General features: G+C 53.0%; 1 protein-coding gene across 5 annotated transcripts in view; it reads left to right on the top strand.

Moving 5' to 3' along the window:
- Positions 1 to 18,001, top strand: part of ADCK1 (aarF domain containing kinase 1) — a 122,524-nt gene that overhangs the window by 49,180 nt on the left and 55,343 nt on the right. For 4 of the 5 annotated variants that reach the window (XM_059182682.1, XM_059182686.1, XM_059182685.1 and 1 more), the window contains one exon: positions 3,833 to 4,036. The exons of the other annotated variant lie outside the window; for it this stretch is intronic. In XM_059182682.1, the coding sequence (XP_059038665.1) occupies positions 3,833 to 4,036 (204 nt within the window). The remainder of the gene's footprint in view (positions 1 to 3,832; positions 4,037 to 18,001) is intronic. 5 annotated transcript variants of the gene reach the window in all.

Genomic DNA, 18,001 nt, shown 5'->3' with positions numbered 1-18,001 from the left:
TCATCGTGTAAGTAAACTGCGGAATGCACACTGTATTAAAATGTGTAGAATGGAACCCAGTCTTTTCTTTCTTTTTTTTAAAGATTTTATTTATTTATTTGACAGACAGAGATCACAAGTAGGCAGAGAGGCAGGCAGAGAGAGAGAGGAGGAAGCAGGCTCCCCGAGGAGCAGAGAGTCTGATGCGGGGCTCGATCCCAGAACCCTGGGATCATGACCTGAGCCGAAGGCAGAGGCTTTAACCCATGGAGCCACCCAGGCACCCCCAGTCTTTTATTTCTTGATTGACTATTTATTTATTAAAGTTTTTATTTCAATTCCAGTTTGTTCACATAGAGTGTAATATTGGAGTTAGGTGTACAATACAGGGACTTAGCACTCCCATCAGTCTTCCAGTGCTCATCACGGCAGATGTGCTCCTTAATCCCGGTCCCCTGTTGCTCTCTCCCTCCACCAGCACCCTGTCAGTTCTCTGTAGTTAAGAGTGTTTCTTGGTTTGCCTCTCTCTCTCTCTTTTTCCCCTTTGCTCATTTCTTTTGTGTCTTAAAGTCCACATATGAGTGAGATCATATGGTATTTGTCTTTCTCTGACTGACTTATTTATTTTGCTTAGCATTATACTCTCTAGCTCCATCCATGTTGTTGCAAATGGCAAGATTTTGTTCTCTTTTGTGGCTGAGTAATATTCATATATATATATACATACACACACAAATATATATATATATTCATATATGTATCACATCTTCTTTATTCATTCATCAGTCACTGGCACTTGGGCTCTTTCCATAATTTGGCTAGCGTAGATGCTGCTGCTATTAAACACCGGGATGCATGTATCTGTCTGAATTAGTATTTTTGCATGCTTTGGGTAAATACCTACTGGTGTGATTGCTGGATCGCAGGGCAGCTCTGTTTATAACTTGCTGAGGAACTGCCATACTGTTTTCAGCAGTGACTGCACCAGTTCATGTTCCCACCAACGGTGCAAGAGGGTTCAAGTGGGGAAAACCTAATAGAAAAGATTATTAACTGGTGAAAGTAGAAAGAAGGTCGTTAACTCCTCAAAGGAGTAAAAGAAGATTCTATGGATGGAGAAGTAGCAAGCTCATAAAGCACCCACCCTATCTGGGGCTTGGGGGTAATGAGCAAGGGCAGAACTCAGCCGAGGTCTCCCTCCGGCAAGGCTGAGTTGGAGGTCTGCCCTGTGGTGAGGAGATGCACAGTGGAAGGCACGGTCCATGGGAGCAGGCTGCTGGCCTGGTCAGAGCATGTGCTGGAGAGCCTGGGCCAGAGTCGGTCCATTGCAGGAGCCCACCTGGTAGTGGGGAATTTAGTGAGGGTGGGCCCGTCTGGGAAGGCCACTGGAGGGAGCATCCCGAAACCACTGGCCTGCTGGCTGCTGAGCTAAAAGGCCGCACTGGCACTGGGAAGAGAGCCTCCTTGCCCTGCTGTGGCCTCAGTGTGGACAAAGCCAAGTAAGAAGCCATCTGATAAAGGAGAAAGAACAGGCTGCAGCCCCGAGGTCACAGCGCAGGGCGGGGAGGGGTGAATTTGGAGCTTGGAGGCCATGCGCCCAGCAGCACACACCCACTTGCCCTCTTCCGAGCTGAGCCCGGCCTCTGATTCCAGCCCCGTTGTTCCCTGCTCCTGAGTTCCGGTGGGTCTCGGTGTGATCCTGGTATTGGGAGTCATTCTCCGTGTGCTGGTGGCTGGGTCACGGCTTCCCCTGTGCTGGGGGCACGGAACCTGGCCTGCTGGAAGTCCCAGTGAATACATGGTGGCGGAGGACTTTCCTGGGCAGGGAGGGGAAAGTGGGGCGTATCCTCACCACACCTTCCACTCCTCTGATTCCGCGTGGCCTTGACTCCAGCGCATTCTGATGTGGGGGCTGAGCGTGCCTCCCTGGGGGAGAGGGCCGCTGGTGCCAGCGCAGCCTGGCCGGGACTGTCGGGCTGGACGTGGCAGCCGTCGCTCTGTGTCTCAGGACTTACGGGTTGTAGATGCCTGTCTGTTGCCTCTTACTCTGCCAGTGACTATGGCCTCTCCTCTTCTGGGCTGGAATTTGGGCAATGATTATTTGAGCTCCAAAAAGTCATTTGTTCATACCAGCCTGGGCCTTTGCTCTGTGAGGAAATGCCCAGTTCTGTGTTTGATCACATTTGCCCTCTTTCTCGCTTCCTTAAAGCTAGGGCTTGAGCGTGGCCTTGGCCGGCCGTAGCACTGATTTCCCGCCATCTGCCACTGGTCCCCTGAGTCCCCAGCCGCAAAGTTTTAAAGAGAATCTACCCCTTTCCCATAATTCTTCGACCCATCTAAGAACATGCTCTCTCCCTTCATTTCTTAGGATTAATTTCCTTCTCCCTGTGTCGTCCTCTCGGGGAAAAAAGGCTCTCCGTGGCCCAGTTTGGACCAGGTACCCACATCCAGGCTGGAGGACTCTGCCCTGGGAGAAGGAGCCATGTGCATATAAGGCCCCCTGAGAGTGCACTGGGGCGCGAGGTGGTGGTGTCCAGCAGAGCCTAGAGTGGATGCTGTGGGGGCCGGGGGAACCTCAGGACAGCTCCCAGGGCTGGAGGCGGGAGCATCCAGTCGGCTGTGGCAGGATGGGGCCAATGGGCTCCCTGGCTGCTGGGACAAGGCTTTTGAGGGCTGTGGTGGTATTTTAATTTCTGAAGTAACAGTTTTCTGTGTGGCTCACCTAGCAACTCATTGTAGGGGATCTTTAGCTGTTTTCTTCCATTGTTGTTGTCAGAAGTTACTTAACTCTTCAGGTGGTTTATTGTCTCCAGTACGTGCTTATGTTGGCATCTTCTGTGACACTCAAGAGAGTGCAAGTCCATCTAGGTATTTCCCCTCTTGGTTGATTTTTTGGGGGTGAAGAGCTTCCCACAGGGCACTGGGCTCCTTTCTGTCTGAGCCCATGGCCCCATCCTGCAGCAGAAGCTGTAGCGCCAGGAAGGATGGGCCCTCCCAGTTCCAAGACCCTGCAATGAACTGGAGTGAGAACGGGGGATACACAGCCTAGGACCCAAGGGGGCCACCCCCTACCTCTGGAAGGACAGAGGGCATCAGGCAGCCTGCTCTGTCCTAGGCGACCGGCCTAGCTGTGTGCTCCATGCCTCTGACATTTCCCAGTAAGACTCCTGAGAGTTGTAAAGTCCCAGTAAGACTTTAATGGAGTAACTTAAATGGAGTAAGACTCCATTTAAGAGGAGATCCATGCAAAAGTTTGTTGAGTTAAAAGAGCCCTAGGTTTGGAGCATTTCCTAGACCTTCCTTTGACCTCTATTAGCATTTCTTCATAAGCACAACACCTGGGTTTTTTATTTTTAAAGATACCAGTACCTGGCTCCCTGAGCTCCTGTAGGGATTCAAAGAAATGATACAAACCACCATGTTTTAGAGACTGTAGACCTCCAAGCAGGTAGTGTTGTTCATGTGTTTGAGGCTTGGGTGGCATGTACACTTACTCCGTGCGCCCTCAACTGAATCATTAGTAGATTTGGTGAAAAGCCTTGAATGAATGCTCTGGTTCCTGGGCCAGGTGAGTTTCAATGGGAAGATGACCAGAAACATGGGAGCGGGCGGCCAGCCTTAGGCTGAAGCTGGGATTGACTGCCCTGGGTGCTGAGGTTGAAGGAGAGCATTGAGGCAGGAGGCGAGTGAAACGGGCTGTGTGTGTGTGTGTGCGTGCATGTGTGCGTGTGCACTTGCTCACTCGCTCTGGGGAGTGAATCTCAGGGCTTTCCAGAGGGGGCCGGAGGAGGGACCGATGTCCAGTGGACAGTGGGCACTCACACCTTTCCGGCCCTGGCCTCTCTCCCTGCAGGTGCACCTCCGTTCTGCCAGGCGTCTCTGCGAGCTCTGCTGTGCCAACCGGGGCACTTTCATCAAGGTGGGCCAGCACCTGGGAGCCTTGGACTACCTGCTGCCAGAGGAGTACACCAGCACCCTGAAGGTGCTCCACAGCCAGGCCCCACAGAGCAGCATGCATGAGGTCCGCCAGGTCATCCGCGAGGACCTGGGCAAGGAGGTAGCTGCGGGCCCAGGAGGGCCGGGGTCTGGGCTGCTGTGCTGTCACTGCTGGGGGCTGGGGCTCCGCCCCAGAGTGGAAATGTACTTCTTGGCAACTCTCAGGAGTGAAATCAAAGGGGTTAACAAGGCGCCTCTGTGGCCCTCCGTGAAAAAGATGACTCGAACCTTCTGAAATAGTTGATAGGCGATTGCTTTTATTCTACCAAGTAATGTGATTCATAGGGCTCAATCCCAATAGCATCTGTCTGTTATTTAGTATTTACTGCGTGAGAACAGCTGTACCGCGTTCCCTGCAGTAGCTCACCTCGTCCTCGCGGCAGACGTAGGAGGTAGGTACTGTTATTTACTTGATTTTGCAGATGAGGGATAAAGGCTTAGGCAGAGGAGATAACCTCCCAGTTTAGGGCAGGAGCAAGGCCACAGGCCAGGAGGAGCAGGGTTAGGATGGAGGGACACCGGCGGAGGGGACAGGATTAGCATGGCACAGGCCTGTGCGTGGCTTTGCTTCTTGCCAAGACCGTTGGCCTCCCGCTTCCTCTAGCACGAGATTCACCCCCAAATTAAAACTAAATAAATCACTGTAATAACAGTGTGAAGTGCATCATTGCTGGCGTGTGGCAGCTCAGTGGGGGCGGCTGCAAGGGAAGAAAGGCAGTAGATTAACCCTTGGAGGCCGGCTTGTCTGTGGAGAGCCAGAGGAGGAGGCGAGAGCAGGTCAGTGGCACCCCTGTAAATCAGGGTGAAGAGAGATGAGAAGTTTGGGGTGTCAGCCCCGTGGTGGGCACACCCAGCTGGCCAAAGGATGTTTGGGGTCAAAAGATTTCATCTGGATCTTCAGGTCCTCTTCTCTAAGTTCCCCTGGCCGTGTGGTCCTGAGCTTGGTGGCCTGTGGCTCCTGCCCCTCAGGTGTGTCAAGCCCTCGGAGAAAGGAGGCTAATGTCAAGGTCACGGTTCTGAGGGGGCGTTCTTCCCAGCTGGGAAGCTCGGCAGCCTCTGGTTTCTTACCGGGGCCCCCACAGGCGCACAATTGAAATCTTTCCTCTCCCCCTGCCTCCTCCTCCTCCCTTGGGGAAGATGGCATTTGTTCCCTGGTGACACACTTTCTCAGTCTGTGGGTGGAGGGAGGGGAAAGGGGCTGTGTGGGAAGCAGGGTAGGTGGATGTGGGGGTGTGAGGGCGGGGAAAGTCACTCACTTTGCACTTCCCTCCTCCTCCCGCCTCTCCCGTGACACTGACGGAGCAGCTCGCCCTGCCTTGAAGAGGTCTGAGTGGATCCCACTGGTGGTGGGCTCCACGCCTGCCCTGGGAATGCCCTCTGTGGAAAGCTCTGTTTCATCCCTGGTTTCAGGAATGTGGTTACAGGAAATTGGGACTTTCATGTATCACCACCTGCTGGCTGGGTTCAAGTTCTTAGATGGGCTCCAAAGGCCCCTAGAGATCAAAGTCTGCATAGCTGCCCCTAAATCTCAGGCCGAAAGAGCAGGGAGGGTGGCCAGAGAGAGCTCGAGGCTGGTGTGTTGGGGCTGCACGGGTTGATTGCATCTGTGCCTCTTGAGGAACCTTCCCACCATCAGAGGTCTTACAGGGTCATTAGTGTCCTCATACCAGTCCCTGTCCCAGGCAGATGAGGCTGGCCCCCGGGGTGTCCCCAGCACGGTGCAGGAGATGACAGTGAGTTTGCATCTCTTCTGAACTCCATGATCTACATGTGACTCTGAATCTGTGCAAATCTTTGCACAGCAGCCAGTCCATGGGAGGGGGCGTAAGTAAAGGGGCACTGTCCTGGCATAGCGCTGTGTGGGGTTGGGGGTGGGGTGGGGGCCACTGAGCTAAGGGAGAAGGGTGTGAGTGACAGGACAAGGCCTTGGATCTTCTGATTACGAGGCCAGTGCTTTGTCTCCTATGTAACAGAGCTTTCTCTCTGGCAGAAATAATTTGGAAATCTGTTTTCTTTCATTTTTCTTTTTAAAATTACTTTTATTAACGTATAATGTATTATTAGCCCCAGGGGTACAGGTCTGTGAATCATCAGGCTTACACACTTCACAGCACTCACCATAGCACACACCCTCCCCAATGTCCATAACCCCACCCCCCTCTCCCTACCTACCTCCCCCCAGCAACTCTCAGTTTGTTTTGTGAGATTAAGAGTCTCTTGTGGTCTGTCTCCCTCCCGATCCCATCTTGTTTCATTTTTTCCTTCCTTACCCCCCACAACTCCCTGCCCTGCCTCTCAAATTCCTCATATCAGAGAGATCATGTGATAATCGTCTTTCTGTGGTTGACTTTGGTGGACTTTGACTGTTTTCTGTGTCTTGGAAGTTTCTCAGCTAGTATTACCAGACGGAAACTTGCTTTTTTTTTTTTTTTTTTTTTTTTTTGTTCCTTTTATTTTAAATGCTAGGTTGAAGTCCTGAAGGACAGGTTCTGGGAGGCAGTTAGAAGCCCGAATTCTAGGAGGTGGGGTCATTTCTGGTGACTCTAAAATTCCCAGGGTTGGGAATTGTCTCCACCTTGGTCCCCTAACTGCCCTTGGGACTGGGGGTGTGGGTGCAGTGCTTCCTGTAGCCAGCAGATGGCGCCGGAGCTTGAGCGTCTGGGGAGAAGGCTGAAGACTTGGTCCTTTCCATCCAGCAGAGGGGAGCCCTGACAGGTGGCTGAGACTTGAGTTCTTTCTTCTCCTGGTCATGGCTCATGCCTTGGAAGGAGCTCAGGCTGACACCTTTGTGCCTTGAATGGGGAACACACAGGCCTAATCCATGAGGCTATAGACCGCCTTGGTCCCCAGGAGTTCTTGGCTCCCTGCTGGAGGACATGGCAGGGTTCTGACCACCAACCCATCCTTACACATTCCTCTTCTGGGCCAAGAGTCCTCAGAGGCCCCCTACAGGTATGATCAGCCTGTAGTTCTGTGTTTTGATAGCCGTTCCTTCATTTTCCATTCCTTCTCTCTCTTTGTTGTCCAAGTAGCTGGTATTTAGTGAGGAAGGTGCAGTGCTGGAAGCTTTGCTTGCAGCCGAGGATGGGTAAGACCTCATTCTAGCCTTTGTAGTCTGGGGTCATTGGGAGGTACAAGTCTCTGTAGTAGCTGGCCATGTAAATGCCCCCTGGTTTATAGGAGAGAGAGACACAGACAGACAGACAGGGAGAGAGTTAGGTTACATTTGGGTGGATTGAGACTGTCTGAAGCAGATGGCATCTGACTCAGGCTCTCAAGGATGGCGGGGATTGGAAGTAGAGGTTGGAGGAGGGGACTTCTGGAGGATGAGATGGGCTAAGCAAGTGTACAGGCACTGGAGAACATAAAGCACAGAGATTGCATGGTGAATGGTCTTGTTGACTAGCATATGGGGTTCAGTTTGGTGAACAGTGGAGCTGAGGTTGCAAAGTTTGTGCTGAGGTCACACTGTGAAGGGCCTCAGATGTCTTTTTTCATAATGTGAGCCTAAGGGAGAGGAGAACTTGGAGAGCGACCCAACCAAAGGAGGATGGAGTGGAGCCAGATTTTCTTAGCAAGGTGGGAGATGAGGTCATCTTTTCCGGGTGGAGAAAAGGGAAGGTGGGAGGTTTGAGGTAGGTGGAGAGCTTGGGGAAAGCAGTTATAGTGGGACTTAGGAAGACATGATAGAATTGTCAGCGGCACTGCTACAGTTATCCATGGTTGTGGACATGCTCACATCCCTTCTCCTACCCTCTCCTTAACTCACACACACACACACACATCTGGTCTCATTACAATATATTTCAATAAATGATCCAGTTTTGTTTTTGTTTTGGAATATATTTGAATCAGATTAAGGTTCTTTCCAGCTCTAAAGTTGTTTGAAAAACGGAAGGAAATGAGATCAGCTGCCAGAGTGATGCACAGAAACACCTTTGTTAAGGGGCACTGCTTGTACTGGTCTTGGGGGTTGGGGTTTGGCTTGTGTACTCTGAAACATGTTGGTGTTTTCATTTATTTATTTATTTATTTATTTAAAGACTTTACTTATTTATTTGACAGAGACAGTGAGAGAGGGAACACAAGCAGGGGAAGCAGGAGAGGGAGAAGCAGGCTTCCCGCGGAGCAGGGAGCCAGATGTGGGGCTCGATCCCAGGATGCTGGCCGGGATCATGACTCGAGCTGAAGGCAGACGCCTAATGACTGAGCCAGCCAGGTGCCCCGGTGTTATTTTTAAACTGCAGTATTTTATTAATTTCTGACTCTTTTTTAAAAAAGGATTTATTTATTTATTTTAGAGAGAGGGTGTGTGTGCATGTATAGTGGGGGGGGGGCAGAAGGAGAGAAACTCTTGAGCAGACTCCACACTGAACATGGAGCCCAGTATGGGGCTCGATCTCAAGACCCTGAGATCACGATCTGAGCTGAAACCAAGAGTCAGATGCTCAACCTGTTAGGCCCCCCAGGCACCCCTTTGAAATTTGATTTAGCATTCTCTTACCCCTGAGCTCCCACAAGGTGGGGATCTAGACTTGAACTTGTTCTATAACTTCCCATAGTACCCAGGGACACATGCTGTGTGTCACAGGAGATCCGTGTTCTTGATGGACCATCTGGCCAGGGGGTTCAATGGAACATGGAAAGGAACCACTGTGCATCAGGTGGGAGAATGCATACCTTGTGGCTTCTTACAAATCTATAGGTACAGGTGGAAGGTGACATTCTTATCCTGCTTTGCTCAAGGTATAAGCAAAAAGAAAGTGATGAAGAAGCGCTTCTCCCAGGAACCTCTGTCATTTATTAAGCTTGGCAGGGGTGGCAGAGAGAAGGCACTCTTGGCAAGAGACCGGCAAGAGCAGAAGTAGAACGCAGGCAGGTGAGGCAGGAGAATGCCTGGCCCATGTGAGGGCTTCCTGGTGGTGGGGGGGCATCCGGTGGGGGCAGTGCAGACCCTGGACAGAGACTGGAGCAGGGGCTTCCATGGAGGCCTTGGGGCTGGCCATGGATAGGGGTTGGCAAACTCTGGGCTGATCCTTGTCATTTCACGCAAGACCTCTGCTGGTACGTGGAGAGCTGTGTGACAAGCAGGGAAAGGCACCCCCTCTGAGCACCCCTTCCTGCAGGTGGCACCTCTGCCAGGGCTGGGTTTCCTTCTTCTATTAGTCAGGGTTCTCCAGAGAAACAGAGCCAATAGGGTGTGTATGTGTGCGTGTGTGTGTATGTAATAAGTAGAAAAATTGATTGGTTTAAAGAATTGACTTATGCAGTTGTGGAGGTTGATAAGTCTTGCTTCTTTGATGTGTGTGGGGAGGCATCTGGCTGGAGGTCCAGGAAGAGTGGAAATTGCAGTTTGAGTCTAAAGGCTGTCTGCTGGCAGAATTCCCTGTTGCTCCAGGAGGTCAGTCTTGATCTATTCAAGCCTTCAACTGATTGGATGAGACCCACCCATGTTACAGAGGACAGTCTGCTTTACTCAAAGTCTACTGATTTTTTAAAAAGGACTTATATATTCATTTTGGAGGGAGAGAGTACGCGTGCATGTGAGTGGGGGGAGGGGCAGAGAGAAAGAATCTTCAGGCAGTTTCCCTGCTGAGCGCAGAGCCCCATGCAGGGCTTACTCTTAAGACCCATGAGATCATGACCTGAGCCAAAACCAAGAATTGGACGCTTACCAACTGAGCCACCCAGGACCCCCCCAAAGTCTACTGACTTAAATGTAAATCTTATTCAAAAAGATCCTTACAGAGACATTAGAATAAAGTCTGACCAAGTGTCCGGGCACCATGGCTCCGCAAAGTTGACACATAACAGTATCCATGCAGGTCCCCCATGGCCCTCAGTCAGGACTGCCCATCTGTACCTTTGGTCCCTACAGCCGAGTTTCCTGTTGAGAGTAGGAGCTAAAGTGCTTGCCGATGTATTGACTGTGTGACCTTGGGTGGGTTACTTATCTTCTCCATCTCTCATTTTCCTCACCTGTAAAATGGGGATACTGACAGCACATGCCCCACAGCCTGACTGTGGGGGTTAAATGAATTCACAGACGTGGCGCACGTGGAGCCTGTAGGCAGAGAGCAAATGGCCTGCCAATGTTAGCTGCCCTCCTGGAGTTATGCTGGATGCTTTATATGCCTGAGGAACCCAGATTCGGAGAGGCCTGCAAATGGCAGGGTTGGATCTTCAACCAGGTTCTCTGAGAGCTCGTACGGCTCTCTGTCCTGATACGGCTTTGCTAGTAGAATTCTCCTTTCTCTTCCCTGCTCAGTACCCAGCATTTCATCTGTTGGTCAAGACTCTCCCCTCCAGGGCCTTGGGAGCCTGACCCCTGGGCTTCTTAAATCCTACCTGTGACCCCCACCTTGGTGGGGGTGGTACTGGCAGCTCAGCCTGGCCGTGTCAACCATAGCCTTGTCCTGAGGCCATCAGCAGCATCTGCTTTGTGCTATTGGTGCCTGGAGCTGACTCCCCAGACAAGGGGTTGAGGACAGCCACGGGTGCCCAGGGTCACGAGTTGGTGGCTGTCCTGTGTTCAGGACCCAGCCCTCTTCCTTGCAGGCTGTCAGCTGGACTTGGCCTCCCTTGCCTTGGAGGAGCTGGGTGTGGACGTATGTGGGGACAGACATGCCCTGGGTTGGACTGGGGCAAGGGACATGGTTGGGGCAGAGGGGCTGGAGGAACCAGTTTTACCTGGGGGACCTGTGCCTGCGGAAAACTTCCCCTCCTCGGTGACACATGCCTCTGTCTTGTATTCCTTGCTGCCTTCTTTCTAGTGTTGTTCCAGCTTCTCTCTGCCCTTACTTCCTCCCACTGACTGAGCGTAGCTCTCTGCCCAATGCTGTGCCAGCCCCTGGGCGTCCCTGTCCCCTGGAGCTCTTGCCCCTGTCCTTGCACACGGGTAGCGGCTTGGCTGAGGCCAGCTCAGCCTTCACCACCCCAGCTGCTCTGCGCTCTGGAGCTCGGGACAGCCTGGAAGGCTTCGGCTCTTTTTAGATTTGCTTCCCTCGGTCTTCAGCACAACCTTTGTTCTGGCTTCTGGTTCCCCGAGACGGCTGCGGTGTGCGCATTCTGCCCACCAGAAGGAGCTGGTGGCCGCCAAGCTGTCTGTGGGGAGCACTGGGGGGCAAGGGAGAGTGATTCCCCTCCTCTGGGCTTCCCAGCAGCTCTCCATAAAAAATACATTTATATTAAAAACATAATGAAGAATAAAAAAACATCCCCCCCCCCAATCATACTGAACATCAAAAGGAGATTTTTATCAATTATGGGAGAGAGATTTTGGCCATAAAATGGTAATTTAACGAGTGGGAGATGGATGGCGGGAAGCATTAATGTCATCCGGGACGGATAGTGTGCTATTAGTCACTGGGGGAGAGACTGAGGTGGCCGCCATGGCGCTGGCTCTTCTTCCCTGGCTGCCTGGTGTCCCTGCCTCCTCCTGAGCAGCTGCCCTGCCCCAGCCCCGAGAAACCTCCTCCTTGGGGGCTGTGCTCCATCTCCAGGGCCCCTTCATTCTGTGGCCCCACAGCTTCCACGTTGCCCTTACCTAGCCTGGGCCACGTCCCTCCTGTGCCTGTGGAACAGAGCCCCCCAGAGAGCAGGTCAGAGCTGTTCCCCTCTCTCTTTCCTGCTCCAGTCTTCACACAGAGACACTCTGGCCCCACAGGGGGTTCACTGCATGCACCCCAAGGCCTGTGCTCTTACTTCCCCTCCTTAACTCAGCAGACCCCTTCTCATCCTTTGAACTCCGGCTCTAACACCACCACCACACTCGTGGACACACGGCCTGAATGCTCGCTGGGTGTCAGACACTGTCTCAGAAGTTTCCTGGAGATCATCTTACTTCTCACTAGGACCCTCTGAGATCAGTCCTAATATTACTTATTTTACAGATGGGAAACTGAGGCATGTTTTCCAGTGAAATCATACCCTTGCCCTCCTCATGTGCCCCCCCCCCCGCCCCTAGTCAGTATTAGTGGCTCTTTTGTGTTTCCTCTGGGCACTTTCTGTCCTATCACAGCTCTAACACCATTGTTTGTTGCATTCAGATTGATTGTTTTTCCATCTCGAAACTCCCATGGGACTTAGTGTGGGCTCTGCACATAGTAGGTGTTAGAAAATGTGGTTGCATTGATTGCAGAATGACTTTGTGTGCCCCTGTCCCCTTGAAGCCTTCACCGACCTCTTCAGCCAGGTTGGATTGTGAATCAGAGTACTTGGTTTCCCTCTTGTGTCTGTCTGGTCATTTCAGTGTGGGTGTGTGTTCTCGGGGTGGGTGGTCTCCCACTCTCCTTGGGGTTCTGCCCAGTGCCTGGCACACCAGAGGTGCTACTAATGTGTTGTTAGCCGCACGGAGACACTCGGATGCAGGACATCATGGCGTTATGGGTCCTGGAGTTCTCGAGGTGGCCCGCTCTGCGCCTGCCTGGGTCTTGCTTCCAGAATCCCCTGGGGTGTTCCTGTTGGAGCCTGTGGAGGGCTGTGTGAGGGTGTGTCTAGGGCTGTCTCAACTATGAGCTGAGGGCAAGGGCAGGGTCTGTCTTCTGGAGAGAACAGGAGGGTCATTTCCAAGGTAGTTTGGCATATGGTTAATAATAGACTTTGGAGTTAGAGAGCCTTGCATGAATCCCAAATGTTACCAGATTTTCACTGCATCATTAGTTGTTTCTGAGACTTAGTCCTCTCATCTGTAAACAGGGATGATGGCAGAATCTCCACACTAATAGGGCCGTGATGAGGATTGAGTGCTAGGGCCCATCTGGGGCGCACAGTGAATCCTGGCAGCTGTTAGCTCTGGTCGTCACGTGCAGAGCTCTTGTGAGGACAAAATGAAGCAGGCACACTGGGACCCTCAATTACATCCAGCACCCCACTGGTGCCTGGGTCTTCCTGTCGGTTGACAAACACTGGCTTTTCTGGTTTGGCCTTCGTCATTCAGTGGCAGGCGCCTTAGACAAAAGTTCCCCAAGAGAATCACGTACTCCTGAGTTGTGATGGTTTAGAAATCGCCCTGTCCAAGGCCTGTGTTTCATTGGCAAGGAAACTGAGGCTCAGAGCGGGAAGTCACTGGCTGGGGTGTTGGTGGAACCAGGACTCAAACCCAGGTCTCCTGACTCCGATGCAGTGTTCATCCTCCTGTTCAGGGCTGGGAGCTTGCTGCCTGGAGTGAGGCCAACACTCAGAGACACGCTGGTCTTGCTGTTGGAGAAACCCAGGAGGGCTCCACTGCCTTTCGCCCTCCATGGGACTTTGTGGCCTCCTGGGGGCTTTGAGGAAGCCCTATTTTCTTAAGTTCATCCCTCATGCTGAGAGGATTCTGGATGTTCTTTGTATCCTTTAGCAAGCCCTCCGACTTGCCAGTGGTTGGGATGATTATACCCATGTGCTCACCGTTCACCTTCAATCCACAGACCAGGCTGTGGTATGTCCCCTTCCCACACCCACCCTCCCACCCCGGCCCTTTAGGCTCTAACCTGTAGGGTCTTGCCCAAACCCAGCCCTCCTCTGAGCTGTGTTGGGCCTGCTCGCTGGAGAAAGCGCCTCAGCTGACAGCAGCCCCGTTTGCAGACTCTGGAAGGTCGGGGGCCACCACCGACTGCGTCGCTCCCTCCGAAAGTACAGATTTGTTGAGCAGCCGATAGGTACTTACCTCCGTGCCAACGCTGTGGGGGATATAGAATGTGTCAAAGCCGTGGCCCTCCCTCCCCAAGCCGGGCAGACAGAACAATTCACAGAGGAAGTAATTACAGAGAACAATTAAGCACTCAGCTGTGGGGCTGGTACAGGAAAGGTTCAGGGGGAAGTTCAGAAGAGGGTTCTTAGAGGAGGTGGCCCTCGGAAGATGAGCAAGATGGAAGGAGCGAAAGCCCGAGGCAATTGGAGGCTGGCGGTGCAGCGTCTCCACGGGACCCAGGAGCAGAGGCGTGGGGCTGGGTGGTGGGGCCCTGTGGTTGGGCTGTGTTAGATCATGAGGGTTGCTGTGACACGGACCGGCGGCTCAAACCACAGAAATCTGTTGTCTCAGTTCTGGTGGGCAGGAGCCCGAGACCCGGGTGCCCGGGGGTTGGGGAGGGGCGGGTGTACCCTCGGCAGGGAGGGGGCTCTGCTCCCAGCCTCCCCTCTAGCTGCGGGTGGTTTGCTGGCCGTCTTCATCCTTCTTCGGCCTACAGAAGTGCCATTCTGATCTCCGCCTTCATGCTCATCCAGTGTGCTTCCAGTGTGTGTCTGTTTCTGTGTCCCAAGTTGCCCCCTTTCTTAAGGACACTGTCATATTGGCTTAGCGCCCCCCACTTCCCATGCCAGGGTGACCTCATCTTAACTAATTGCATCTGCAGTGACACTGTTTCCAAGTAAGGTCACATTCCGAAAGTCAGGTCCTGGAAGTTAGGACCCCAACCTGTGAATATTTGGGGGCCACAGTTCAAGCTGGCTTCGGTGAGGGCATGAGCGCTTTTGCTGGGAACCAGCTGAGGCAAGAGGACTGACATATTGTGTCCTGTGACTATGCTTTGGGCAGGCATGGGGCTGAGTGGGCCTTTTGGGGTGCTCTTCTAGGATTCCTCTCTGTCTCTCATGTTCTTCCTGCAGGCCGGCTCTATTCACAGCTGGTTTCCTCTGTGGGCTGCTGCCCCCGGCAGCGCTCAGCCTCACCTTTTCCCGGGCTTGCCCCAAGCAGGGTCTTACCCTCCTTCCTGTCCCAAACACTCCACTTTCCTTTTACGAAATTCTGGATCAGGACTCTGCCCAACTGAGCCTAAGTCAAGGGTTGTGCTGGGTGGAATGGTGTCCCCCCACACTCCTCCACCTCATTCCTCTCTTCCTAGAACCTGAGAATATGAAATGAGGTATTTGCAGCTGTAATTCGGTAACTTAAGTTGATAGTGCATTGGGGTGGACCCTACATCCGGCCACTGGTGGCCTTGCGAGGGAGCCATGCGGCGGCGGCAGTAGAGATGGGATGCCACTGCAAACCGAGGAGATGCCAAGATCGCTGGCAGCCGCTGGGAGTTAGGAAGAGCCGGGAAGGCTCCTCCCTGGGGCCTGCAGAGGGGATGCAGGCCCACCAGCACCTTGATTTCAGATGGCTAGCCCCAAGAACAGGGAGTCAATACATTTCTGTTGTTTTAAGCACCTGTTCGTGGTGATTTGTTATAGTCGCCCTGGGAAACACACACATCCCTGGCCACTCATGGAGGCCGGAGAAGGTGGGGTCTGTCAGAAGATACCATCCTTCTCATTTAAACCCCAAGGTGACAGGTGGGGTGGGGTGGGAAGCAGTAGGGCAGAACGTAGCCTAAAAGATGTTCATGTCCTCAGATGATAATGGCAGGAGACTTTCTGTTTGGTACTTGCCAGGTAGTACACACAGTGGCTGGCTGTTTTATAGATATTGTTTCTAATGGTTACAATAACTCGACAGGTTGGTAGATTTTACCCTTCCAGTTTTCCAAATGAGGAAGCTGGGGCTCTGGTAGGTTAAGCAGCAGCCTCCGTCTCCTAGCTAGAAGAGGCAGAGCCCCCGCTTTGAGCACTGTTGCCTGAGCCCTCACCCCTCCCACTGTGCAGCTGCCGCCCCCGAGGATAGCCTGGTTTCTGGAGGGCGAGACAGTGGGGGTAGGGTTGTAGCACTGGATCTTGATGTGCAGGCTTTAGGGCGTCACCATGGGCCCCAGATCTTAGAACTGTGTTCAGTCTGATCAGCTGATAGTGTCTGTATATGTGTGTGCATGCACACGTGTGTGTGTGTGTGTGTGTGTGTGCGTGTGTATGTGTGCGTGGGCCTCTGCGGCTGATTTTTGGGCAGAGTCCGCCAACAGTGCAGGACAGCTGGAGGGGTGCAAGGCAGGAGCCGTGCCAGGAGGCTCTTTCCTTCTTCCACATCTGGTCAAGGTGAACTCTTTCTTTTGAGCCTATTTGTGCTGTTTCCTGGAGCTGGGGCGTGGCCAGCTTTTCTCACCGCTGCCTGGGTTGGCACTCAGAGTGGCACTCAGAGTGAGTGTACCTGACTGGGCAGTGGGGTCAGGAGGCGACAAGTCAGAGATGGAGAGCCACAGCCACTGCTCTAGAAGGAGTGGCCCTGACAGCTGACCCTCTGCCCTTGGGACTGCCAAGCCAACCACAGGTGGGGTCCTTATCTTCTCCTTGCATGAACTCATGGCATGCCTTCCCTCCCGTAAGGGGAGGGGTGGGTCTCTTCTTGCAGACTGCTCAGGGTTGGGGTGGGCAGCGTGGGCAGGGTGGGTGTGATTGCTGGGGCTCCGATGGCTTCTTCCCATGTCCAGGTGAGCCAGAGGATGTTCTTTCTTTACTGATGACGGTTGGGGCAGAAGCAATGGTTTGGAGTCCCGGATCCCACAGTGTCTAAGAGGGAACATGATCGCCGACCTTAGCGGGATGCTAACCACGTGGGAGGTGCTCATCCCGGCCGGGCACTCCCAGGAGACGACTCCAAGGACAGGATTCTGGTGGGAGTGGTTTTGTGGGAAGCTCAGGGGCAGCCAGGAGGGAAGTGGGAGCGTGGTTCAGGAAGAGAAGGGCCTTAAACCCGCTCCCGCCATAGGGACACAGGGAACTAGTGTACAACACTCACTTTAAAATCATCCAACCCAGAAAGCCTCTGCCTTTGGCTCAGGTCATGGTCTCAGGATCCTGGGATTGAGCCCTGCATTGGGCCCTCTGCACCTTGGGGAGCCTGCTTCCTCCTCTCTCTGCCCACTTGTGATCTCTGTCTGTCAAATAAATAAAATCTTTAAAAAAAAAAATCTTAAAAAAAAAATCATTCCAAGGGCCAAGGGAGAAGGTTGGGTGTTTATACACCAGCTTCCTACCTTCACAGAGATGGTAGCTCCCGAGGGCTGCTAATTTCTCCAGATGGAGAAAGAGCCCCCCTGGGAGCAGACGAAAATGCTGATGTTGCAGGAGGCAGCAGGGGAAAGATCTGAAGGGATGGATGGGTGCGGCAGGTGTGGCGCAATGGTGCCCCCTATAATCCCCAGAGCTGCCGTGTGGCGCAGTACTAGCATCCAAGTCAAGGCCAGAGAGGTTGTGACACGTGTCTGAGGTTGCACAGAGATAGGAGGTTGAGTCGGGAGCAAAACCAGGGCTGACTGCAGATTACAAGGTCCTAAGCCTCATGTTCTCTTGCTCTCTGGAAGGAGCCCTGGGCCTTTCCCCAGGTTTCTTGTCCTAGCAGTTTATGGCTTCTCCTGGCATTCCCAAGTGGGAGGTGGGACAGACAGATGGGGAACCCCTGCAGGTCAAGGAACTGCCTGTTGTTTTGTCCTTCCCTGGGATGCGTTAGATGTTTTCAAATACACATCCTTGTTTTAGTATATGTGCTGCCGAAGCAAGCATCACATCCTCGTTTTAGTCCTCACAAATTGAGGTGAGTTAGGTGTCCTTTCCTGGTTTTCCCCAGTCACAGCTTACTCAGCTGTAACGCTAAATAACTTACTCAGGATCACACAGTAGGACAGCAGCTCAGCTGGAACCGAACCTGAGTGTTACCTGACTGTAGAGACATAGCACGCTCGAGTCCCACAGGCTGCTGTAGGACGTGTGGGACAGGAAGGGCCTGAGAGACCCAGTGTGCACCCAAGGGCCGCACTCTTTCCCCTAACAATGCATCAGCCCACCATCTTGCCTTTGGCCCCGGCCCGGCTCTGGATCTTTGTTGCCTCAAGGGCCAGTCACACGGCTGAGGAAGTGCTCGAAGAAGCACGTGGCGAGGTCGGTTGGCTCTTCTCCTCCTTCTCACCTCTGGAAAAGACGCCGCCCCTCTGTGCTCGCAGGTAGGGGGCTAGTGATGGGGGTGAGGGGCAGTCTGCCCTCCCGACTACCTTCTGAGAGCTGGGCCTTTCTGCAGGGAGGAGTCCTCCTCTCTCTCCGCCGGGTCCAGGTCCCCACGTGTGGTCTACCTGCTGCAGCTCCTTGGCAGCAGAGAGAAGCAAGCCAGCCACGTCGGGCTGATTTATGTTCATCGTTGGAACAATAATGTTTAATCTGGAAAGGGCTAATCAATTTTTTA

This window comes from Mustela lutreola, chromosome 7, assembly GCF_030435805.1.
Source record: "Mustela lutreola isolate mMusLut2 chromosome 7, mMusLut2.pri, whole genome shotgun sequence".
Lineage (NCBI taxonomy): Eukaryota > Metazoa > Chordata > Mammalia > Carnivora > Mustelidae > Mustela > Mustela lutreola.
This window is presented reverse-complemented; position numbering and strand designations above follow the sequence as displayed.